Genomic DNA, 26825 nt, shown 5'->3' on the forward strand with positions numbered 1-26825 from the left:
GACTGTATTCCAATCCATCGTTTTAGCCCACTGTTCTTTGCTAGACTTAGACCAGCCATATGTAAATCAACCTTGGTCCTGCTCCAATTCAGTCCAGCCCAAACTGCCAACAAGGTTCAAATATTCCTTTCATCGCCTTGTTGTTTGCTCTAACAGACACCTTAAGTGTGATGGGTATTCCCAGATTTGTTCTGTGCTCACAGTACAGCATGGCTCAAGCTATATTTCAGAGATGAGGCTTAAGTAGGCCGAACCGTGTCTTGCCTGGGGTTGCTTGTGCTCCCATCTGGAGATAACTTGGCCTGTCAGTTCAGGACTCATGACGCTATGAGTGAGGCAGCTGTGAATGAAGCTTTTGAGGGATTGGAAAGGTGAATTGTGAGGATTTCAGTAATCAAAAAAGTAAGGACTAGCATGTTCAGATGTATCCATCACTGAAAGGAGTTAAGGTTATTAGACAGAAACCGATGTAGAGTTTAGTGTTATCAGCATAGATAGGTAAACCCACTCATTAGGATCTGAGGACTTCATTTGAATGTTGCTGATAAATGCTGAGCAAAATATATAAGAAGGTAGAGTTGTGTAAACTTTCCACAAAATAGGAGAGCACATTGTTGGAATGGAATAGAAAACCTGCCTGTGGAAACATAGAACGATCACTTCAAAAGTTAGGAGTTCATCTTTGTTAGTGGAATCGATCAATCAATCAGGATTTGTAAAGTTGGCCTAATCACCCGGCAGGGTATCCAGGCAATTGCAGGTCCCAGAGAAGCAGTGAAAACGAGGGAGAAGCAAGGCAAAGGCACATTAAAAATACAGGTGGAAAAAGCAAGGAGAAAGCAGTAAAAACTAGGAAAAGGCAATGAGTAAGCACAAAAAAACAAGGGAAAAAGCAAGGAAGAAGCAGTGAGAATGAGTGAAAAGCAAAGAAAAGGTATACAAAAAATTGGGTAAAAAGCAAGGAGAAAGCAGTGAAAACGAGGTGAAAGCAAGGAGATGGCACACTAAAAAAAAGGGGGGAAGCAAGGAGAAAGCAGTGGAAACTAGGGAAAAGCAAGGAGAAGGCACACAAAAAACGGGGAAGCAAATGAGTAAGAATGAGGGAAACACAAAGAGAACGCACACAAAAAACAGGGGCAAAGCAAGAAGAAAGCAGTGAAAAGGAGGGAAAAGCAAGGAGAAAGCACACAAACTGAGGAAAAAGCAAGGAGAAAGCAGTGAAAACAAGGGAAAAGCAGGGAGAAGGCAGTCAAAAACAGGGGGGAATGGGAAGGCAAGAGCAGGGAATATGAGAGAAAAGCAAGGAGAGACACACAAACAATTGGGGAAAAAACAAGAAGAGAGCAGTGAAAAAGAGGGAAAAGCAAGTAGAAGGCACACAGAAAACGGAGGGAAAGCAAGGAGAAAGCAGAGAAAATGAGGGAAAAGCAAGGAGCAGGCACAGAAAAAAACAGGGGTAAACAGTAAAAAAGAGGCAAAAAGCTAGGCGAGACCACGCAAAAAATGGAGGCGAAAGCAGCGAGAACGAAGTAAAAGCAAGGAGAAGGCACTCCAAAACAGGGGAAAAGAAAGAAGACTGGAACAAGAGCGATGGAGCAGCACGGGGAGAGCTGGGCCCGAGACCTGGAATCAGAGTACCGAGGACTGACTGGAGACGGTTCTTCAATAATATGTGGCCTAGAGTATCTTGTTCTTTGTTAGATCTTTTTATACCTTAAATAGTGAGCAACATCTGTATTTTAACTGAGTAGGAGATTTAAGCTGTCCTACTAACATTTGCTCTGACTTACAGGTTACAGGCTTGAGCTTGAGTAAAGCTAACTCTGGCTAACATCTTTCTCATATTGGTAAATTGAGTACCATTAAGTTAATTAACAATAACACATGTTACAATGTTTTGAGACGACATACGCACTGTATGAAGTGAACTTAAAGAAATAGTTAATAGTCATTATAGAAGCAAGCCCCAGCATTTCATTGCACTCGATATATTCAGAACTGCCTTACCTGACTTTCTAGTACATTGCAAAGTGCCAGGGTAACACCAAAAGAAACAATTTAAAGGCAGGTTCTTCAAAAAAGTCCAGCAGCTCACCAGTGCTAAGATTCTCCATATTCTTTTAAATAGAAAAGACCCCTTATTAGATCTTATGTCATCCTTAAACCATTTGCTGTAACTAAGCATAAAGTCCTAACATACTTACTAAATATAAACTTTAATGCATTTATCATTTTTTTCTGTTTCAGGTCATTGTAATGTCCAACAGGCTTTTGAAACCAGTTGACATTCCAGAGATGTTGTTTGCAGCTGAGCGCCTACATCCAAACATCGGCGTTTGAGGAGCTTCTTTATTTGTTGAGGAAACACCTAATGGGATCCCGATTGAAAATACCAGTGGCCATCAGTTCCTTGTGGGAAGATATATATTCAGTTTACTCTAGGATGATGTAAAATTGATAGTGCATCTCAGTTACTTCTACTGTGAGAGACGGAAGACCTGAGTAGTATCAGATTTATATTCTTTTCTATTAAACTAAACATTTTTGCCCAACAAAAATTACCAAACACAGATTTGCAGTTTCTTTGATGTGCACTTTATTGAGCATCCCCTGAAGGCATCCACTCTGAGCATTTAAAATATTACAAAGTGATGCATTTAGATCTTTAGTAACATTTGGCAAGTTGAGTAAAAAAAAAAAAAAATGTCCTTTTTTTCTGAACTTCATTTTTTAATTATCATATCATAACTTGTCCGTTAAAATGTTCAACACATTTCTAGAATTAGTGACTTTTGTGTTAATGTCCATAACTATTCTGAGAATAATCAGGAGCGGCCTGATCAGGGGTGGAGAAGCGTCGTTCCACTGACAAAAAGCACAAAAAAAAGGGATAATAAAAGTATGTTATTATCCCTTTATTTTTCCGCCTTCATAAAGCGGGCCAGCTTCCTCCACGTCAAGTGGAGGAGTGGTGTGTGTGCTTCTAAGTGCGCATGGCAATTTGGGTGGCCGTGCTCCTCCGCCCCACACCCCTTCCTGGTAGCAGCCACGACTGGAAAGGACAGCTGCCTCTTGAGTGGTTCTGTCTTCCATATTTGCACTTTGGACATTTCTGAGGTGCATCCATTCGATTTAGGATAAAAATGCTTCATATTTCCACTGGCTCTAATTAAAACTTGAGCATTTTCTTCAATAACCTATCCTCTCTCTGGAGCAGACCATTTTGTCAAACTTGAGAAATGCAGTTGAGTATTTTTTTCAGGATATTCACATTGAAAATGTGTGAGAAATATTTTCACATGATGCACCTGATTCACAACGTTGTGAATCTGCTCCAGCAGATTTGTAACTTCAGGTGTGTAGATTTTTGATTTTTAGGAATTCAGAAAGCTCAACAGAGCTAGCTGCAACGCTGTGACGTTTGTGCGTTTCCAAACATACTCCAGGAAAACCTTTATGAATTACTTTTTCCAACCATGTGAGGGCATTTCCGCATGTAATTCTACACGTTACATAATTACGTATAGGGGTATATAACTGCCTTCTTGTAATTGCAAATTATTATTATTATTATTATTTTTTTCAACAGAAATATTTTTGTCCATGGAGAAACCATGCCCCTGCAATTTTTAGGTGAACCCCCCCCAGCCCTCCTCACCCTACAAAAGGGGGTTACGCCTCACTATGTCCAGGGTGGGACTGCGACGAGGAAGGTTTGAGAATACCCACATTAGTTTGTGTGCTTTCCGAGGGCACTCCCTTCTTGGAAAGCCCATTCCCTGTCTCTTTTGTGGGAGTTACTCACGCAGTATTACTCTGTGGTGAGGTAATACAGTGCATCAATGAATGGATTTACAGGCACAAGGTCTCTGGTACTCGGGCTGGATGAATTTCAGTTTATATTATAGGAATCACTGTGGGTCACTCTGAAAACCCTAAGCTGTCTTACTATCAGGTTACTCAGCGTGTCCAGCCCTACTTGCATCTGCCTTCTTCTCATCCACAGTGTACGAGATGAGCTCCAAATCACAGGGATTTTCTAAATCATATATGTCTATTCTTCATTTCGATGGCAATGTGCCTATGCAGAAATAAATCGTTTCTTTTGACAACTGTGTGAGATGTGTGTTTTTCGTGATTTCATGATTCAAAGGAATAATATACATGTATATTACATTTAAATGTTTCTGTTTTAAATAAGTTAACAATTCAGGGAGTGTGTCTTTCACCCAAACAGAGGAAGATAAATTATTTTCCGTTAAATACATTTATGCTGTACCAGAGCAAACGTTTAAATAGGCATTCCCTCAAAAAGTCACTACCAGCACCCAGGCAGACTTAAGAGGCAGTCAGTCATATGAATGAGATGTACATGTTGTGCAGAGGTGATCCGTGTGCAGCTCTGATCTGCACATTTATTAACTTGCCAGTGTTCTCCCACCTGGATTTTTCGGGTGCTGGAAGACTGGACCCTGTTTTACTGAATGAATTATCCTGCCTATAAAGTTGCTTTGACAAGGTGTGCCTTGAAATCAAACCTCTTTCCTAGTTGTGACCTCACCCTCTGTCAAGGCACGCGGGAGCTCACCCTAGCCCTGTACTGAAGGGGAGACCCTGCACATATTTACCCCCAGTTTAGTGCAGTTAGTAAATATGTACCTTAAACCCCCTTTGCTCAGGAATTCCATGCACAATTCTGCTAATTAACTCTGAGTGCCCATAGTTATTCACCATTCCAAGACTGTTAACTTGTAATAGCAGGAATTCTAAGTGGAGATTCTGCCCATTAATAGAAGGTAACTGGAATCTCCACACAGAATTCCTCAAATGGGGGCCTAAGTAGCAAAATAGCTCTCAAGGAAACGAGTAACTGGTTACAGTGCAGGGACTTCCTGGAGGCTACAGTCAATAAACATTTTGGCTCAGAACTGGGCTTCCCCTCAAGATTCCCCCAATTTTTAACCTTCATGGGTCCACGTGTTGCTTCAGGTATGTGAGAGATAGGAGAAACGCGTCTAACAATGCAATACGTTTTCCAGTGCATTCACGTCTCTCGTGCTATTTCTGCACCAGGAGTGACTTGTTTTGCAAGTTTGCTTGAGTTTCTAAAATCTCCAACAGTAATTTGGAAGTTGTTGCTGTCACTTCCTCCCTTTAGTAGCTAGAACATAATTGTTGGACTTGTACCTATTATCCTCGACCTCCTCGGGATTTTCAACATTCTACTCCTTTTTATGGCTGTGGTTCGTGGATTCAACAACAATTTTCTGCTTTTCAGAGGCACTTATTCCTTTTGTGAAGGATCTTAATTGGTGGTACAACAACATGCAGCCACAGTGAAGTTTCTTCTCTCTGCAGAGTTTGCTGTGATGCTTGTGCTTGCAGGGCTCAAAGACATGTTTCCATTATTGCCTCGTAACATATATTAGCCCATATCTACCATGGTGAATTTGGCCATAAACATATGTTTTTGACTAACAGTACCTTTTTTACACCTGCCAGGAATTTACAAATTAATTTTAGGCAGGCATTAACCCATTTATGCTGCCACAGATCCCTCCCTGAGTGTGGAAATCTCCTCAGTTGTAAATCTCACTCAAAGGGTGGGGAAGTGGGTGTTCCAAGGCCTGGTTTTCCTTGGAAGTTTGGTAACTCCCACAAATGTCCTTTTGTGGTCATTCTCAAACTCTGATCTGACCCTTTCTCATCTGGGAAATGGTTGGAGATTTAATCTATCGCAGGGCTGGAGTAACTCCCCTGTCAGAGTGGGACAGAAAATGGATAACCACTACATTTGGCAGAGATGTAGTGATAATGCTGTCTTTACAAGGGAAATATTATCCCCCACAGAGAAAAACAATGCATTTACACAGGGCATCCTTTTCCCCCTGTGTGAACTTCTCTGTTGTGGAGAACTCTACACAACCACTGGAGAAGTTATCTGACCTTCCCAAGTAGTACATCTGGAAACCTGCACTCCGCGCAGCATTCTTGGCATTCTCCTGGCAATGATGGTGAATAGCAAAAGTCAGAAAAGTATGTTCAGACACATGCTAAGAGCGCCACCCACATTTTGGTGCCTCTTTTGCGAATAGGGATCATGGGCCAGATGTATCATCACGGCCCTTTGCGAGTCGGAAATAGCGATTTTTAAGAAATCGCTATTATCGACTCGCAAAGGGCCATGTATCACTTTTGCGATTCAGTAATAGCGATTTCTTAAAAATCGCAAATGCTATTACCGAATCGCAAATTGCGATAGCGGCCCAATTCGCAGCTATGGGCCTGTTGGCCCATAGCTGAGAATTTTTTGCATTTCCAAAATTGCGATTTCTGAACCAGAAATCGCAATTTTGGAAATGCAAAAGCCCAGGGTACTGGGGGCCTAAGGCCCCCTCTGCTGCACCCCAAAAATGTTTTGGGGGACATGTAAGGTGCACACATGCCAAAAGGGCATGTGTGCTTTACATGTTCAATTTAAAAATGCATTTTAAATGCATTTTTAAATTTTGCACCAGGTTACCACCTGGTTTCTTTTCATGGTATTTTGAATGTGCAAAATGGCATTCTCAGAAAAATCGCAATTTGCGATTTTTTGCAGCATCTCCTTGCGATGTGGGTTTTGCGAATCGCAAATTGCGACTCGCAAAACCAGGTCGCAACGCAAGAAATCACATTTTTTGCGATTTCTTATCTGTGTTCTGCAAATGCCTTTCATGCATCGCAGACCACTTTTTTGCACTCGCAAACGGCCGAATTTGGCGATTCGCACCGTTTGCGAGCGCAAAACGTTTTCATACATCTGGCCCCATATTCTTTATTTTCACCTAGCCTCACATTGAGGTGTTTGTTTGTGTGTAGAAGTCCTTCTATTACTTGTCTACAGTATTGTGACCGCAGGATGCATTTCTTTAAATAATGATCCTACATAGTAGTGTTTTCACCGTGTCTTTTGTGTTTTACAGGGAATATCTCCTTTAAGTGGCAGCATTGAACAACGTGTTAGAAGTGTTGACATTTTATTTCAAAACTTAATTGATCTCACTGTGGCATTGTTGTTCATATCTCTACAGTTCTAACACCAGCCCTGCCAAGTGCCACGCATTAGGGGTCAGACTAACGTATTTTAGTGCTGTGTGCACATCACCACACAAAAATGCACTATAACGCCCCTGGGAGCACCCCACGATGAGGCAGGCACTTAGGGGCTTATTTACAATTTAATATGGGGAAAAGTGGCGTGGCGCACCGGCGGCACAAGAGGCTTGTAAATAAGTCCCCTCGTGAGGTAACTGCACAAATAACCAGCCAGTGCGCGAACACTATCTTGCTCTGCAGTCTGCCACTGCTCTGCTGACTGCCAAAACGTGCCTCACAATGAGTGTGATCACACTATCTGTTTTATGTTAATTCATTGAGATTTGCGCTTTAAAGATTATGGCTAGGACCCTCAGGAGGCTTGTCTATCCTGGTGGTTAGCTCTGCAGCAAGCGGACAAGGTAAGCCTTCACCTGCAGCTCGCCGAGCCTGTCGAGACTCTACACTCAGCGTCTCCCTGATTTCTAATTGTACCCCATGGTAAGTTGCAGCTGCTCAGGACCAACGTCGAAAATATGTTTTACTCCCCATTTAGTGCACCTTTTAAAAATGGAAGGATTGTTTTTAGAATCCTAAAAATGTTTTAGAATATTGTACAAAATATCAGGTTCTGAAGGCTCATAGTTTTCACATCGGAGTGGTCACGACTTCATTTCTCCTTTCACCTCCTGCACTCAGCGTTACTCAACTGCTGCTAGGTAGAAATTAAATTATTGTGCACAATTAAAAAATCAAACCCTGGATAGTTTTATACTTCTAATGAACAGAAAAGCCCATGGTTCACATACACCTGAAATCACACTATTTCCTTTATATGTCTCCGAGCACACATATCTCCTAAGCTCCTGGAAGCACACATATCTATCCTAACAGCCACCAAACTCCCTAGTTTTGAAATCTGACCCCTTCTATCTAATTTTTCCTTACTCGGTGGTCACAGGAATCGCAGCCTCACCTCATCCATACAGTTTATATCCCTCTCCACGCTTTGGATGGGCTGAGGTGAGCTCATTTTTTGCTCGCTCAGAGTGGAGGGTCCTGGGGGAAGTAGACGGCACAGCCTAGTCTTCCCCTTGGAAATTTTGTGGAGAGGAAGTGCACTCCAGACAGGGAATAGATGGATTTAGGGGTGGGGCGGGTTTAGAGAGAGGATCTAAAGAGTAAGGAGAGGTGGGAACAGCTTCTTCCTGACTCCTTTCACACTACCAGATAGGGAAACTTGTGGGAGAATTGTTCGCGTGTGTTGGTGCACCATGAGCGGGAGCATGGACCAGTCTGAGGCGGTAAGGAATGCCCTGGGCACCCTGGGCTGTTGCAGGGTAAGCTGACCCCCTCAGGCCTGGTGTGTTTGATCAGGCCTGGGTTGGCATGTGAGGCCTGATGCATGCAGCGTCAGGCAGCTTAAAAGGCGCAATCATGGTCTGTTCTTTGCCGAGAAAGGCACGAGAGAACAAGTGCGGGACGCTTGTCGCCCGAGGTGACTTAAAAGAAAACTCAGGAGAGGCAGAAAAGCCTCTCAGCATCGATGGGACATGCCTTGGCCGGAAGCGGCCTAGTGACACAGCAGGCAAGTGCAGGCCTAACAGAAGATGCTGCGCACCTGCTAGCACAGAGCCTGTGGGGGCCCGTGCAGAGTTTGCGCCCCCGGCGCATGGTTTTCCCCTTGATTTGACAGCTAGGTCGGCCTGAGGGGCTGGGGCTGATGGCAGAGCCTGCTGCTGGCCTGCCACTGAAGACAAAAAAAGAAGAGCCCCTCCAAGGGCACAGGACTGAGGCAGGTGAAGGAGGTCTGGGAGGTAAACAGTTACAAGGTGGGGAAGAAGGTGCATGTGGCCTAGCGGGCCGGGGTCTGACCGCACCAGAAGGAACCAGGAGGCTGCATTCAGACCGGAGGGGCTGGTGTCAGGATCAGGTGGCAGGGAGTTGATTTGGAGGCCCGCAGTAGGGAACAGAATAGAATTATTGGGGAGAGGTGGGACCGCCTTTGCAGGGAAAGGGAGGCAGCATTGGATAAGGGCCACTCTGTTAAGAAAGGGAAAGGCATGGCAGGAGCAGGGAAGACAGGTTGGGCTGGGAGGCCATTGTGTGTGTGTGTGGGGGTGGTGGTTGTGGGTCCCAGATGGGGGTTCGAAAGGGTCAGGGACCATGGGAGCCTACGTGGCTTGAGGGCCCGGTAGTGCTGCGGACCCGTCCGGTTGGTGCAGACCTGACCGTTGACAGAACAGCGATGCCAGCAGGTGAGGCTGGAAGGCAGTGGGTGGTGCTAACGGGGCACACTATGGCCCATGGACATTGGCCTGAAGTCATAAGGGGGGTCTATGGCTGCTCTATGGCTGCCCTCCCTTCACCATGAGCTCTGTCACGTAGTACTCATATGGAAATACTCATGTTGGTGGAAAGAGCTGTGCCTCAAACAAAGAGTGGTGGTGTGTCTTGCCCAGCTGTGTGGGAGGTGAACACAGGTGAGGATGAGCTGGAGTTGGATTATGAGGATGGCAGTGATGAATGGGAGGAAAGTTAATTGTGCGAGGAAGGCGATGTGAGTTTTCCAGGTGCAAGGGAATCAGGGAGAGGTGGTGCAACAAAATCATTAGTTGGTTTCTTATGGAGGTCACAAGTGGACAAAAGAGGCACCAGTGGGAAGCAGACTCACTGCAGGAGTCGCAAGAACAGGTGGGAATGTGCCAAAGCCCGCAGGTAATAATGCTAGGGCATGCTGGAACTTCTACAAAGGTTTCTGCTCCATAAAGCCATGCAAGTTTAAAATGAGTTTGAAATGTGGGGTAGACACCCCATTACTCAATGTTTCATGCTGGCCAGCCCTAAGAACAGTGGAGGGCAACTAGAGGTAGAGGACATCAAAGTTCTGCTGGGTCAAAGGGCTCCTATGACAATTAGGTTGGAGGGTTTACTGCCATAGCTAGCAATTTACTTAGAGAGATAGAGAGACAGCAGTGAAATTGAAGTGTAGATTTGGAGAAGGTTTTCAAGTTGGATACCAGGCCCTGGGGGACGTAGGTTTGGCTGGCAATGTGCGGTTTGCCAACACAGCTCCAGAGGTAGTGTCAGCCAATTTGCAGAAGGAAGTTGTGGAGGGGAGAAATATGGGCCCCCGTTCTATGACTGGCGGTTTGCAGATCTGATCAAATCTCCTCTGGGGGTGGTGCCTAAGAAGGTTGAAGGGGAGTTCAGGTTAATACACCATTTGTCGTTGCCTGAGGGTGCCTCTGTGAATGATTTTATTGCTCCAGACAACACTATAGTGGTCTATGCATCAGTGGATGATGCTATCAGGTTGGTCAGATGGTGCGGGCAAGACGCAGAGATGACGAAGTGTAATATCAAGTCTGCTTTTCGACTGTTGTCCATACACCTGGAGGATTTTTCAATGTTGCGCATGCAATTTGGAGGTGCCATTCACATTGACAGAGTGTTGTCCATAGGCTGTGCCATTTTGTGTGCTTTTTTTGAGCCTTTCAACACCTTTTTGCAGTGGGCATTTACCAGGCCAAGTAGGCACCGTCAGGTGTCTCACTATTTGGATGATTTTCTCTTTATAGGCAAGGAGGTCAGATGAGTGTCACAGGGCTCTGATGCATTTTGAGTTATTGGCGGGGGACCAGGGAGCCCTGTTGACCCCAGAAAAGACAGAAGGTTCTAGTAGGTTGTTGACATTGTTGAGCATTGAACTGAACACAGACGGCCTGATAGTGAGGTTTAGGAGAGCAATGGTGCAGGAGATTCAATGATTTTTGGAAGAGTTGATTCGGGAATGTACACTGGCGTTGAGGAAGCTGCAGAAGTAGTTTTTTTTTTTTCAATTTTGCATGCAGAGTGGTGCAGGGTGGACAGACTTTTAGCTAACCTCTCTCACAAACCCAGGTAAGATATTCCACTTTTCATTGGTGCAAAGCGACTGTGTCATGTTTGACACCTTTAGCCTGTTCTCAGCATAGCGTTAAGGGCTGTTTGGAAATGAAACGTTAAATAACAGACACACTTTCAAACAAAAAGAGGCAGAACACTAAATATACACAGGATTCATCAGAATCGGGGAGAGTAACAGGGAGAGAGAAGTAAAAAGGTGGTGTAGGAGGAAGCAGGAAGGACAGAAAGATGAGCAGGAGAGGAGAGAGCAGGTGAGACGAGGAGGGTGGAAGGGGAGTAGAAGAAGAGCCAAAAGATTGGGGAGAGCTGAGCGAAAGAGAGAAAGGAAGGTGCTAGAGCAGTTAGAAAGAATGAGATAGACAATGGAGAATAGTTAGAAGAGAGGGAGTAGAGACAACTGGAGGAAGAAGACAGTGAGAGAAATAAAGGTAAGCGTGAGGGAAGTGAGAAGAGAACAGACAAAAAGAGAGGGGAAGATTGAACAAGGGAAGATGAATGAAGGAGCGGCAGTAGAGAAGAGAGAAAGGGAGGAGGTATTCAAGTGGAGGAAAGAATGACACATGAGTGTGGACATGAGGGAGGGAGAGAAACAAAAAGAGGTATAGAAGGATTGAAGGGCTTGGAGGGGAGAGAAGAGGGAGAGATCAGGAAGATAAAGAAAATGCTCCCAGGTTCAACTTATGAGTAGTCTGTGGCTCAGCCGAGCAGGTTTGATGCGCCACTATCCACATCATCTGTGTTTGATTGTTTTGGGTTGTTGCAGTTATTTAAATCCCCCTTTTATACCATCACCTATTAAAAAAGGGTGTAATTCACTCACAATAATGTGTCATTCAAAGTGTAACACATAAGCCTTGAAATGTTACACACAAAGACACTTCACACATGGGAATGTCACACATAAACCAACTGAACACTTGGGAGTTAAAATGTACCATGAAATTGCCTACTTTGTCCTCATAGACATTTGCACCTCCGGAAATAGATGACTACGTTCAGAGTAGAGAGTCCTCCTATGCCACTGGATGCTTGGATCTCTTAAGGATCCTTGGATATTTTAACTGAGGCGTTAGTTTGTAATATGTGTGAGATATTTACATTGAAAAATGGGAAGACCTATATGTGCTCCATTTTCTCATCTCCAAGGTGGAAAAGGTTTGTGGTTCCTTTAATGCCAGGTCTAATTAAATCATTGTTTTTGTACTCCTTTTTTTGCCTCCTTGTACAATTTTGACACAGATCTAAATTGAACCTTCAGAACTAACTCTGTTATGGACTGGAAAATACAATTCTTTGCAAAAAAAGTGCAGGGAAACCTCCACATCTTTTATTGCTAGTATGCCTTGTGGTGCCTTCATCACATGCTATTTAGGTAATTTAACTAGCTATGAAACAATGTCAAAGTCAACAGGCAACTTAAAAAAAAAAAAAATGTCTTCAAACGTTTAGCCGTCCATTTTGCCTAATCTGGCCTGCTCTTTAGTTTTCAAAATAAGGCCTAAATCATATTAAGGAGCTGCATGATGTCACCATATCAAACTACGTCCTGCCTTTCCTGGTCTCTTCCACCAGTTGTGGGTCAGTGCACAGCAGCGGGCATAGGACCCGCTATATATTTACAAGAGTCCACGCCCTGTCCGACGCAAATGAAAACCAGCACTCCGAGATACACGGTCCGTGAATTAATTTATTAATACGTCTGGCGCGTTTCAAAGGGAATGTCTTTTTCAAAGCAGTGAATAACAGTGGCATACCCAAACTCCATTTTAAACAAAGTCATCAACAAAATTGGAAGCAGACTAGCGATTTCATACCTGTTCACTGAAAAAAATTCTACAAAATAACAATGTATCACTGACAATTTTGAAACATTCATTGAATATGCATACCATAAAGTATCCTGCTACATCTTATACCTGCGCAAAACAAATGTGCGCCCCATCCAAGAAGAAAGCTGGAAATAAATGTCTTAAAAATTTGATGAAAACATGCATACTGACTAGTGGTGAAAAAATGAGAAAAACATCAGACATAACAAACCATAGTTATCCCTATTACTGCGACATATTGTAACTCAAACATGGTCGTATTCTAAATCCAATAGGAGAACTATTGATACATTTTGAGTAACAGAAAAAAAGACCTCAGACATAGAAATATTTCTGCTAAAACCCCAATGTTACAACAAAGCAAAAAAAAACTGGGAAGTGCACACCGCTCAGTGGCATGGACAGCTAAATAATCAGTTGATCCAAACATATCAGCAAGACATCTACCCAACAGCTGATCAAGACTTATCAAATTGTGATACTGTGAAACAGAACATGACCATATAATATTGACGAAAAACCCAATCACCATAAATAAAAAACTGAAAAAGAAAAAAGAGAATACTTAGTCAACACAATTAATACAAATAAGAGCAATGCCTGAGCAAATACTATTTCATTGTTGCTGGAAAACTGTACAAAGTAGTAGCTAATTATACTATGAAAATTAGACAGATAGAGTTTCATATGAGTAATCCGTTCTCTTGGACAAATAAAAGAGATCCAGAAAAAAAAGATACACAACATCAACGGAATCAACCAATGTGCACATGGAGCTCCTCATCCTGGTCCAGTCCTCCTGGATATTTGCTTTTCAACTTGATTATATAGTAAGATTCCAGTCTTCTCAAGAGGAGCTCACTGTCACCTCCTCTCATATTCAAAACAACCCTATCAATCCCAAAGAAAGACATCTCAAATGACGTGCCACCAGATAGTTCGAATCATTGTTCCTGATGGCACACCAATGCTCAAGGATCCTTTTCTTCACTGGTACAGTACTACTTCCCACATACTGTAATCCACATGGGCAAACCAATACATAGATCACATAATCCGATTTATAGTTAATGAATTTCACAATCTTAACCTTCCTGTAGGTAACATATATATCTTCTTGTTCATACTATTGGCACACACTTTACATTTACCACACTTGAAGAGCCCCTGTTGTTCCTTCAGCCCAGACCCTGACCACTGAGTGTAACTGTGTAACAACATGTCTCTCAATGAACTGCTCTTACTATAGGTGATGAGAGGACGTGGACTGACCAAATTACCAATAATTCTGTCAGACCTAACCAGATGACAGTACTTCTTTAATATTCTGCTGACTACAGCAGATTCACTATTGTATGTCGTAATAAGTCTCAACTCTGTATTATTCTTTGTTGTACATTTGAAAATGAGGAGACTTTCCCTGCTGACTTCTGCAACCTTATCGCATGCTGCCATGACCACTTTGCCAGGATATGCACTTGCTTCAAACCTGCTAACCGTTCTCTTCTGTTCAGATTGGAAAGCACTATGGGTGCTACTGTTACTCTTTGCCCTGAGCATCTCCCCATAAGGAATGCTGTACTTAAAGTTGGGTGGGTGATGGCTCCGGACGTGCAAGCCACTGTTACTGGTAGTACTCTTCCTATGTAAACTGGTTTGTATCACCCTTCCTCCACTGAGACCAGGACATCCAAGAACTCCATATTGGGCCTATCATTTTTGTGTGTGAACTTAGGATTCAAGTCATTATCTGCAATCCAAGACAAAAAAGCATCCAACTCCTCCTGGGAAACATCCCAGAAAATAAATAAATTGTCGATGTACCTCATCCAAAAGGCCAAATTCTGTGTCCCATCTACATTCTCATCTGTCCAAATCTGTTCTGAATCCCACCAGGCCATGAAAATGCTGTCATAACTGGGAGCGAAGCAGTTTCCCATCGCTGTCACGGTCCTCTATCTATACCACTGATCTTCAGAGAGGAAAAGGTTATGCTCCAAACAAAAACTCAGCATTTCCAAAAGCATCATGGAGTGGTTATACAAGGATAAGGCCTGAAAAAGTACCTGCAGACTTGCAACCCCAGGTCATGATCTATGCATGTATACAATGACACAACATAAACTGTAACCAGAATGTAACTGGATTCCCAAAGGATGTCCGGAATAGTAGATATAAAATCCATCCTGTCCCTACAGAAAGATGACAAGCCCACTATGGAAGGACATAAAAAATTATCTAGGTAGATAGAAATATTCTCCAGGAGAGTATTGTTAGCAGATATAATAGGTCTTCCCAGAGGATCCGTAATGTGCTTATGAATCTTTGACAATAAATAAAAGCATGGTGCAGTTGGTTTCTTAATCAACAAAAATTGAAACTCATCCACTGTCAGTAACCCTTACTCATGCCAGCTGCTAAGTGGAGAATGACACTGCATAACGGTTTGTCTGTATGCTGATAGAGTGAAATTCTCATAACACCCTGAAAGTATCAACTGCTTCATAACCTCCTGCTTGTACTTATTCACATCCCACAAAACAACATTACCCCCTTATCAGCAGGCTTGATAACAAATGCAGTGATATTCTTAAGATTGTTAAGTGCTACTCTTTGTTCTCTTGTCAAATTCTGAGCAAAGTCATTCGTTTTTTTATGCCAAAGTCTCATCAACTCCATTGTTACCACTTCATGAAATGTATCAATGTTGTAGTGTGGGGTGACAGGGTTAGATCTAAATGTAGGGAAATCACTCCTGTTCACCCTATCTGATTGCAAACACATATTGCATAACAAATCTCTCAGATTGCCAGTCCTTACCCCCAAGCTCAAGCTCCCGCACTGTGGCCAAACCTTCAATATTCCCAGTGCATAAAATATCAGCAGGTACATTGGTGCTCAATCCGCCAGCTCCCCTAAAAAGAGATTTAGGTTTCTCCTTCTGTTGCATAAAAAATGTAAGTAATTTCAATTTCCCCAATAAAAAGAGAGAGGTCAACTCTAGTTTTTGCGTAATCAAAATTTGCAGTGGGATAAAAAGAGAACCCCAGCTCCAGTAGGGATTGTTCCACCGCGTGGATTTCTGTGTTGATAAATTAACAACAGTTAAATTGCTCTCACCCATTATTTGTCCTTCTTTTTCTGCCATGTATTTTTCCCATGCCGCACATTGTCCTTTCTCCTTTGTACCCCATCGTTGAATCTTTTTCCTCCGTCGCTGTTGCCTCCTCTTCCTCTTGGGGGTTTTCTCTTGAGGAGCTGATTTAACTGTGAAAAATGATATTTGTCCAGCGTGGTAAATGGGTTGACCAAGGAATTTGCAGACCCACGTAAATCCTCCAAGTCAGAATAATTTTCTAAGCTTGATTCAGATGTCACCCACTCCTGTTGCCTCTAGGAATCCAGGTGCCTGAATTCCTTCCTTGCTACATCATATTTCTTTCCAAAGGTTAGGATGCGGCCCCTTGAATAGGCAATCTTATCTCTCAAAAACTTTAGTTTCTTCTTTGTTTTAATCTCTTCCTCATATTTACCCAATCTGACTTCCATTTCCTTTATGAAAGCCTCAATTTCATCATACGCCGAGTGCTGATCCAGTATGCGTTTCAGTATCTTACTTTCTTCACTTACTTGATCCAATTTGATTGCCACATATTTCGAAAACAAACCTAACATATTTTTACTTGTTGCAGCCATTAATGTGAAACACTCTTCCAACAGTTTGGGTTGAGGGTTCTGATATGTGGGTGTTATTAGAATTCTCAGACCCCGTGGCACTCTCCCGACCTCAGTATTCAAGGAGATTAGGGCCAGAAGTAGGTACAGAAAATGTTGCCACTTGCAATTCGCGAGTCTGACCGACTCGCAAATTGCAACTCGCAAAATTGTTTGCAGAAAGATGTCTCAGACACCTTCTGCGACTCGCTATGGGGTCGCAAAGACCCACCTCATGAATATTAATGAGGTGGGTCGCATTTTGCGACCCCATAGCGAGTCCATGCACTCACAGGAATGGTGGCCTGCTGGAGACAGCAGACCTCCATGTCTGTGACTGCTTTTTTAATAAAGCAGTTTTTTCTTTTCTTTTTGCAGCCCGTTTTCCTTAAAGGAAAACGAGTTGCAAAAAGAAAAACTTCCGAAACCATTTCGTTTCGTTTTTTTTGCCATTCACAAAGGGGAAGGGGTCCCATAGGGACCCCGTCCCTTTTGCGAATGAGTTACCACCCACTTCAAGTGGGTGGTAACTGCGAGTTGGTTTGCGACCGCATTCGCGGTCACAAAGCAACTCAGCATGGCGATGCGGTCGCAAATAGGAAGGGGACACCCCTTCCTATTTGCGAGTCGCATCCTTAAATTGCGAGTCGCTACCGACTCGCAATTTGAGGTTGTGCATCGCGTTCGGCCTTTTGCATGCCGCAAACTGCGATTTTCGCAGTTGGCGACATGCAAAAGGCTTCCTACATCTGGCCCCAAATTCCCAATTGTGATTTATTTCCTTTCTGTGTAATTTCTCATATAGGGCTAAGTTCTGTTTCAAGGTTTTTCCCACATCCAACGTTCCTGCGACCCCTTTGTTGCCAGTGGGCATTTGGCCTTGTTCATTTTCATTAAACTGTGCGCTGTGTCTCGTCTTTTCTTAATTGCTTTACTTATCTCAGAATCCCCAAGCAGTTTGCTTTCTTTCCAACTCCCTAAACACGGACAAGCATCTCCTGCCATATCATAAACAAGCTTCAGTATGAGACGGAACAGGTGCCAAGTACCTCAATACTTCAATTATAGCTTGCACACTCGTTATGCACAATTTTCTCATTAATAACTTTATTGTAAATGTTGCAGTGATAATATCAAAGATGCCACAGAACGTGTCATCAATGATGTAATATGTGGAGTAATTAGCTGTGCATAGTGAAGGCGCGAGTTATAGTTACCTCAGGGCGCGAGTTAGTTACTTCAAAGAACTTCCTAACTATAACTACTCACTGGTGACTGCCAGTAGGTAAAATATATATATATATATATATATATATATATATATATATATATATATATATATATATATATTTATTTAAATATATATATATTATTACCTAGTGGTGGTTGCCACTAGGTCTGTATAGTTAGGACCATGTTTCCGTAGAAAAAAAAATTTTTTACTTGCCTATATCTTTGGCACCATTTGATGAATCTTCACAAAATGTTCACAAAAAAGTGGCATGGTGATTCTTGTTGCGCACAGGATGGTTGGGGGTGATCCGTCAAGAAAGTTACGTTTCCCATGTTAATTCACATAGGACCTTTAGACACGACTACAGCCCGAACCACTGGACAGAATTACACCAAATTTTGAATGTAGATAGCTTTCGGTACGCACATTATGCTTGCACTTATTTGGTGTAAATCCGTCCAGTAGTTTTTTAGATATTAAAGAGAAAATACATTTGTATATCTAAGGATGCAGATCCTTCAGAATGTATTTGCAAATAATGACAAGCTTGTGCAGGGAAACGCACAGCTCTCATTGGCTGCCAACACTTCAAACAAAGAAGTGTTGGCAGCCATCTTGGGACTCTGCGTCAGCCGAGTCCCACTAAAAAGGTAAAAATAAATAAAATCAACAAGGGGCCAAGATAGACTCACCCTGACCCCTTAGCTCTGGTGCTGGGATCCCAGAAGGACACCTACATAGCTAAAAAGCATTTTTTTTTTTTTTTTCTCGCTGCGATTCACAGTGGATACGCTGATCTGGCAAACCTTAAAGAAAAAAGAGAACAAGCGCTGTCTCCCGCGCTTGTTTTCTATAGAGTCCTCGAGTGGGCCAGGTGTTAGGGTCATTGATTTATATATGTGAGGGGGGAGCACCTGGACCACCCGCAGCTCAGTGGACCACCACCTCCTCGGGGCACTAAAAGAATGTGGTGTGCGGGGCCCTGGGGACCACCACCTCCCTGGGGCTGTAAAAGAATGTGGTGCGAAGGGGCATGTGCCCCGCCCCCCGCAGCCCCGGAGACTGCCACCCTCCGGGTCTTCAATAAAGAAAAGAAAGGGGGGCCATTTTGGAGCCCTGGAGACCACCACCTCCCCAGGGCTATGCTAGTTGGAGGGGGGCCATGCAGCCCTGCTCGAGGAGCCACAGACGGCCAAGGTGACTGCCATCCCCCAGGGCCAGCTCCTGCTATGTCACGGGGTGCCCACCCTCAGGACATAGCTGTTCGCTTTTGCTTGGTGGGAGCTAACAGCTCCCACCAAGCAACAGCAAACTCAGTCCATTTTCTGCAAGAGAGACCTGTCAAACAGCTCTCGCTTGCAGAAAGCAGAGTTTTCATCTGTCTTCCCTGCACACAAATATGCATGCAGGGAAGACAGATGAAGATATTGCTCCCACAAGCAGGGAGCTGCTACTTAAAGCAGTTTCCTGCTTGTGGGAGCAATGCTGGCTCCGACAGGACATGGGGAACCGGCTCGCCCTGCAGTCCTTTCACTCTCTCTATATATAGAGAGAGAGAGAGAGATTGTCACTGAAAAGCATGTGCATGCAGCAGTGCTTAATTTGTAAATAACAACGTGCCGGTGCCCAAAGCCCTCCTCTGAAGCACGCGGCTGCTGTATTTAAATGTTCGAGCACAGAATACTGAGGCAGCGTAATCCTGAAGCCATCTCGGGCCTCTTCAATCCATTTAAAGCCACTCCCCGCCCCTTCAGCTCACTCTTGCAGCTTTCTGCTTTCTCCCATAGTGACGCTTTTTCCGTTTTTGTCTTCCTCCGTCTTTCCCATATGTGTCTTTTGCTTGCAGTAAATGCCTAAGGCAGAAGACTAAGGGCCTGATTACAACTTTGGAGGAGGTGTTAATCCGTCCCAAAAGTGACGGTAAAGTGACGGATTTACCACCAGCCGTATTACGAGTCCATTATATCCTATGGAACTCTTAATACGGCTGGTGGTATATCCGTCACATTTGGGACGGATTAACACCTCCTCCAAAGTTGTAATCAGGCCCTAAGTGCCGGCCCTCAAAAACAAGTGCTGGTGCTCAGCACCGGAAACAACAAGCACAAATTAAGCACTGGCATGCAGTCACTTCAAACAGTTAGACTAGCAAGATGTGTGGGTCTTATGTTATAGTTACTATTTGATGCAAAGCAGAACAGAGTTTCTTGTGACCTACTGGTAAAGCTCTTGGACTGTCACTCAGGACTGTAGGCTGAAGGTTCAAATCCTAGTATCGCATGGGAGTGTGTTTGTTTACTTACTAGTGTTTTGACTATTAAACCTTCCTATTGATGGAACATTTGTGCTATCACAATTCTTGTGTTGAATGTCATCAGCATGTCTGGACATACCACAGTGAGAAGTCACCTGTGGCAGAATGATAAAGGTTTCAGGGCCTTACACTGAAAGTTAAGGGTTCTACCCCAGGTGTGCCCATGGCCATTTTCCTTCTTTAATTTCTTTGAAACTTCAGAAGTTTAAGGTTCATACTGAAAGGTTATCTCACTTTTTTAAATTGACAAATACATTTTTCTTTTCAATGTGTCCAGAAATATCTAATTCTAGGTATATCGTCCATCAAAAACTAAAAAACGTTCTATCCCTCTTATTCTGTTTGTCTCTCTCTCTCAATTTATTTTTCTCAATCCCTTTCTCCTACTCACACACCCACTCAGACCTGCGCAGACAATGATGCACCCACTAAGACACTGATGCACACACTCTCACACCCAGACAGACTCTCACAGCCAATCTCATCCCCAGATACACTCTCTCACACCTATTCTCATCCAGGGAGACAGGCTACGGCCAACTCTGCTGCACACGGCCAAAGGGCCATGCGCAGTGTAGGGTTGGGTGGTATGGGGGGTTGCCCGCCGGGTCTGGCTGCAGGACAGGCCTTGCGGGGGAAGGCCATGCATGGTGCAAGGTTGGATGCTTATAGAGGGTTGGCTTCACCCTGTGGCCAACCGCTGCTTCGCAGCGTCTTTGGCCGTGCGAGGCAGTGGTTGGATCAACGTATAGCAATGAAAACTACTATACATTAAAAAGAACGTAGAAATTCACTGAAAAAAACAAGGGTTACAGGTACGTTATAATTAGGCTCACATTTTAAATGTACAAAACCATAGAAATTCACCTGTTATAGTTAGAGTTATCTCAAGTAACTATGAATCGTGCCCTAAGGTAACTACAACTTGTATGTGTATATATGTATGTGTATATATATATATACACATACAAGTTGTAGTTACCTTAGGGCATGATGTATATATATATATATATATGACGCATATATGTGTCTGTGTGTAATGTACACAGTTTCCATACTGCACACTTACAAATAACGCAGAGGTTAGCATATACACATGGCGTATAGTAAAGCCCTGCACGCGGGTAGATAACATCCGGTCTGTGGCTTATCAGAGCTAAGTGTTGAGCTGTACGGGCCCTCCTGTGTGTCTGATATCAGTTTCCTCATAGTGCTCCCATTATGATTGAGTGTGGTGGGCAGTCCTGTGGTTTCAGCGATCTCGTCTGTAAGCACCTGGACATGATAGTGTGCTCGACCACCCTGTGCCCCTTGATTTCCTCTTCAGATTTCCTGGACAGGACAGGACAGTATCAGATCACAGCCCCTTCTTGCTTAGCTCAGCCTGGGGTAAGAATACCTTCCCCCATCCCTACTTGGTGACTTCAACCCTCAATGGAGGAAGACCCTGCCTTTCAGGACACATTAGCGAACCACTTAACTGACTACTTTAAGCACAATTATATGTCTTCCCCCTCCCTGGATACAGACTTGGAGGGCCTTTAAAGTGTTTTTTTCAGGGATGTGCATCCACACAACCCTGGGCGATAGATGTGCCATAAACAATGATCTAGACGGTGTTGAAAAAGGCTGTCTGGACATAGAATGGAAGGTTGTTCAAGACAGGTTCTCCAGCTGCAGGAGGATGAGTCGGCAGTGATAGAACGACTGTGGTTATACAGCACTCACTTGGAGGGAGACAAATCCGGATGCCTTCTAGAATGGCTAGTTAATCGGAAGGAAAGGCCAGGACGGTACACTACTCTACTCTCAGCACAACATTCACGGGGCATTCATAGAGGTCTATTGGGCCATATAGAGCCCTTGTCCCAAAGCATCCCATGAAGCCATTCAGGCTTTTTGGGGGGTAATTCCTCTCCCAGGCTGTCCCCAGAGGCTCTGGAAGAGATGGATGCACCATTACTTCCCAGAACATCAAAGCGGCAATCACAAAATTGGCTGAGGGCAAGACTTCCTGAACTGATGGCCTTCTGGTCGAGTTTTACAAGATCTTTGCAATTTCCCTAGCATCGTAATTGACAACTCTATACAAAACTCAGTAAGCCTGCCAGTGACCCTTTGTGAGGCCATGCTGGTCTCATTGTTAAAACTGGGAAAAGATTCCACGAACTCAATCTCTTACTGCCCCAGTAGGGGTTTTGGATACAGACTATAGAATTCTCAGCAAATTCGTTGCAAACTGTATACAACAGGTGCTCCCCCATCTGACACATATGGATCAGAATGTCTTTGTACCCGGCTGCAATACTTCCCTGAATCCTAGGGGACTACACTATGTTATTGAGGCCGTGGCCAAGCAGGGCCAACTTAATTCTGTATTTAGAGAAGGCTTTTGATTCTTCGGGCTGGAAATACCTATTTAGTTTTCTGGCATCGGTTTGTTTTGGGGCCCGCACCATCCAGCTAGTCCGATTGCTATACTCAAAACCCTCCATTAGGGTCAGACTCAGAAGACTGATAACGGATGCATTACTGGTGGGTAGGGACACCAGAAAGGTATGCCCCCTTTTTCCCTTTTTATTTGTGCTAGCCATAGACCCCCTAACTGTCCATGCCCTTACTGGATAGGACTCAAGCCATCTTGCTTTATGCATTCCATATTAAAGATCTCACCGGGGATAGCTTCAGTACCTCCCAGATTCTGTCTACCTTTGGGATACTTTTGGGCCTCTGGGTGAGTTGGAGCAAGTTATGCCTGTTCTCCCTGGCCCCCTCTGTGAATCCAATGAACTGGGACCTGGAAGAGGGAGGCAGTGAGGTGAGAAGCCTTATCCTTCTTCCACCCAAGGATTCTGATTTCCACGTGGGCAGCGACCTTCTCTATGGCAACCTTATCACAGCAGTAGCATCCCTCCGATCTCAGGTTACATTTTGGCAATTGTTTTCTCTGTCCCCCCTGGACTGAATCTAAATCTGTACGATGGTGATCATCCCACAACTTTTGTATTACTTTACAGGAGCCCACTGTCACTCTCGCAAAGATTTTCCCGAGATACTGAGAATTTGCTCAGCAAACTCTGTGGCACAGCTCTCTTCGTCAGGTGGCCTTAAACAAGTTCCAGCGCCCCCCAGACTTGGTGGCCCTAGGATCTCCCAACTTTGCATTATACTATCTTGCAGCTCAGTTATAGTGGCCCACCTGCTGGATATTCAGGTCTTCTCTGGAGGACACTAACACCCTGAGCCCCCCTTGACAAAGGAGATGGGCCTGACCCTTTTACCTCCTTGATGCCATCACCATACTGAACTCCCCCATCTTTTACAAGTAACCCTGAAGTGTCTTGCGAGGGGATTTCAGGTTACTAGATGTTCTCCCGCTTCTAATGTTCGTGAACTACCTCTCTTTGGTCTCCCAGTGGGGGCAGGGACACTTAACTAAACACGAATTGTGATATTGGAATGAGGCAGGAGTCTCTACCTTGGGGGACCTTTTTTGAGACAGTCAGCTTTTAAACTTCTCGAACTTGATGGAGCAAGTTGGTCTCCAGGAAGAGCAATTCATCACCTACGGACATGTTCACCATGTCCTAGGCAGCCTGGGATGCATGGAGAGTCTGAACTGATCACTAACCAGCTCACTAATGGCCTGGACACAATGAAGTTGGGCGTAGACTCAGTACCTGGTTGTATAGGGCCGTAGTAGCTCTTTCTCAGACCTCCTTGTAACCCCTTAGTCACAAATGGGAGCAGGAGATAGGCAGAGGCCTCCACGACAAAGAATGGTCCGGCATCCTAAAATACCACCAGAAGGTCTCCCAGAATGCTCAATTTAAAGCTATCCAGTTTTAAATCTTACATGGGGCCTACCTCTTCCCGGTCAAGATACACAGAATTTTTCCGGATGCCCGGGATACCTGTGTCAATTGCAATACACTAGTGGCAGACTTTAAACATGTTCTGTGGGACTGTCCTCGATTTATACTGGGCCAGGGTGACCTAGAAGCTCTCTTCGTCATGGGCATTAATGGTGTAGACACCTGGAAAGCGGGAGCTTTGGTCCTCTATAAGATCTCTAAAAAAACACAGAACCTCCTTCCCTTTCTTGGTCTTAGCCCTGCTCATAGTGAAACACACCATTACCATAGAGTGTAAAAATCCTAGGCCCCCGTTTAGTGAGAAATGGTGGAAAGCCTTGGTTGGTGGGTGGTTGATGAGCCTATAGCCCTGTGTAGGTGTGACGTGTGGTGTCTTCGCATAGTCCTTACATGAGACGGGTTCCTGAAGAAGTTGTCAGAATGTCATGATGGGGACACCTCCTCGTCCCCACCCTATCTGCCTTGCACTGTCAGGCCTGTGCCACGAAAAATTAGCTTGGGGGCCTGCACCTTCAAGTCGGGACTTAACTATGGGGATATTCAACTGTTGCCTCCCTACAGCCGGATACCACTGCATCCCTTTTTCCTCCCTCGATTGTTTGCCTTCCCCACCATATTCTGCCTTGCCTTTGGGCCCTCGGACCACCTTCTCCCAGAGTTCCTTAGCTTCCAGCTATTTTTTCCCTTCCCCAGTCCCACAAAACTCAGTTAGCCACTGATCAACTGTTATGTACAGGTCACCAGTCGATGTTGTCTGCTTTCAATGCCTAGGCTTACCGGACCCTCTTAGATGCGCGTGGGTTGGATGGGTTCTGCACTAAAAAAAAAACAATTGATTAAAAAAAAAAGTAGGTCCTTTTCAACTTTCATGTTGAATAGCTTCTGAAAGACTCCATCTGTAGTCATGATACAAAATCAGACTAGAAACCCAGAAAGGATAGAATAATGGATTTTGTATTCAACACATAGGGCCTGATTTAGAGTTCGGCGGATGGGTTACTCTATCACAAACGTGACTGATATCCCATCCGCCGTATTACAATGTCCAAAGGACATAATGGAACCAGAATAAGACGAATGGGTTATCTGTCACGTTAGTGACCGAGTAACCCAATTGGCCAAACTCTACATCAGGCACATAGTATTTACGGACAATGCTTCGGGTACTGAAGAAATGGTTGATGAGGAAAATGCCTCGCATCTTTCTGTCTAGTATTATATTTATCAAGCTCAACATTTACTCAGAGGGCCTCTTGGTGCTACAAAGCATTTACCACTATGCATCTAAACGACGAAAGAGAAGAAACAGCTGTTCGAATCTTTCAGCCAGTTTCAATGATAGTGGGATGCTTTCCAATAGCTTGGGTCTAAAAGCTCTGAAAGTATGGTCTACTATCAGTACTTGTTTGACTTTTGGTAGGGTAAATAAAGATTGCTACTAGGACGTACATTATGAATCTAATTTGCTAGAAAGAATGGATGGGCACAATACCAGATTTTATGCATAATACAAAGTGCTGTGAAAGCAGTCTTTTTACCTACAATGTGACAATGGATTTTGCAGAAATGTTGAGGATATCAAGTGAAACTTTTTTTAGGTCCTGACAGAAAGCACAGAACCTCATTCAGAATGTTCTTAAGATGATATAGGGCATTTTCAAGAAGACTAAGTAAAGCAGGATTACAGAAATCAAATTGAGATTGTACGATAGCATTCTCAACCAAAATCTTATGAAAAGAAGTATGAAAGGCATAATTCTACTTAGAACCTTAAAATAAAAAAATAAGACTATAAATTGAAGAGCTTAGGCTAGCTGGTGCAGAAGTAGAATTTAGACAAACACCCAAATTCCTTATATTTGTAACTAGGCAGGGCACAGGACCCATAGACCGGTGCTAAAGATTTCGATTCCATAGGTTTGGCACATTGGAAGCCAACAGAATCTGCCCTTGCTTGAATCAGTGTGAAACCATCAGCGAATGGTCTCTTATGTGGATGACAGCTTATGACAGCTTAGATGTTGTGGAAGCAGAGGGAATCATATCACCAGCAACGTCCAGAAGAAGTATGGACTCCCTTTCTCAATGAGCACAAGCACCACAATTTGGGTGTCACATATATGCATAAAGAAGGAAAATCTTGTATAATGCAGCAGATGACCAAGATGCGTCATATATAAGTTAAACAATAGCGGAGAGGGAGGATTTCTGTGTCACACCCTAAGGAAATGCTCTGGAAGCTGAAATAAAAACTCCTAGCTAAACCACGTACTTACGGTCCAGAATAAGATAGTGGAACCAGTTTTACACTCCCTCGGTCTTTAGATGAATAAACGGCGCTAAACTACTTTTCTTGCAATCGAGATTTTATTGGAGACAGTCCTGCAGAGAATTTAGGGCAATACTTTAGTAGATGTTGTCTCACATATTACTTTGTTGTATATGGGATTATAGGATTTAACCTCTAAAGGTTTTCTCGGAAATTGGAATTTCTTCAGGGATTCAATGGAAGTGGTAGCATAAATTCAGCTCCAGAATTCACCCTGACATATGTGGAATTTTAAGACTACAAAGGGTACTATATTTGGACCTGAGGACTTCACATCGAGAATGTGAAATAGGGTTCCACGGGGTGCCTTCTCTTTAAACTAAGCTGCCGTTTTTTTCATTTTACCCTATTTATTACGTTTTAGTCCCTTCATCAGTAAATTAATTTTTCTCCAACCAATCTTGCATGTGGTTTTCGTCCCACTGAGCTTTCTTGTGTGTCTAAGGAATTATTGTGAGTACATTCACTGCTCTTCAACAAACTTTGGTTACAGGCATTCAGGCCACATAGTTATCGTCGTATAGGTGGCAAATTGCAAATAAAG

The 26825-nt window shown here is 43.7% G+C and overlaps 1 protein-coding gene across 1 annotated transcript in view; it reads left to right on the top strand.

Moving 5' to 3' along the window:
* Nucleotides 1-4112, top strand: part of SCFD2 (sec1 family domain containing 2) — a 1619339-nt gene extending 1615227 nt beyond the window's left edge. Inside the window, exon 9 of the mRNA XM_069201324.1 lies at nt 2248-4112. Coding sequence (XP_069057425.1) covers nt 2248-2340 — 93 coding nt within the window. The 3' untranslated portion in view covers nt 2341-4112. The remainder of the gene's footprint in view (nt 1-2247) is intronic.
* Nucleotides 4113-26825: the final 22713 nt, after the last annotated feature.

The sequence above is a fragment of the Pleurodeles waltl genome, chromosome 1_2 (assembly GCF_031143425.1).
Source record: "Pleurodeles waltl isolate 20211129_DDA chromosome 1_2, aPleWal1.hap1.20221129, whole genome shotgun sequence".
Taxonomy (NCBI): Eukaryota; Metazoa; Chordata; class Amphibia; order Caudata; family Salamandridae; genus Pleurodeles; species Pleurodeles waltl.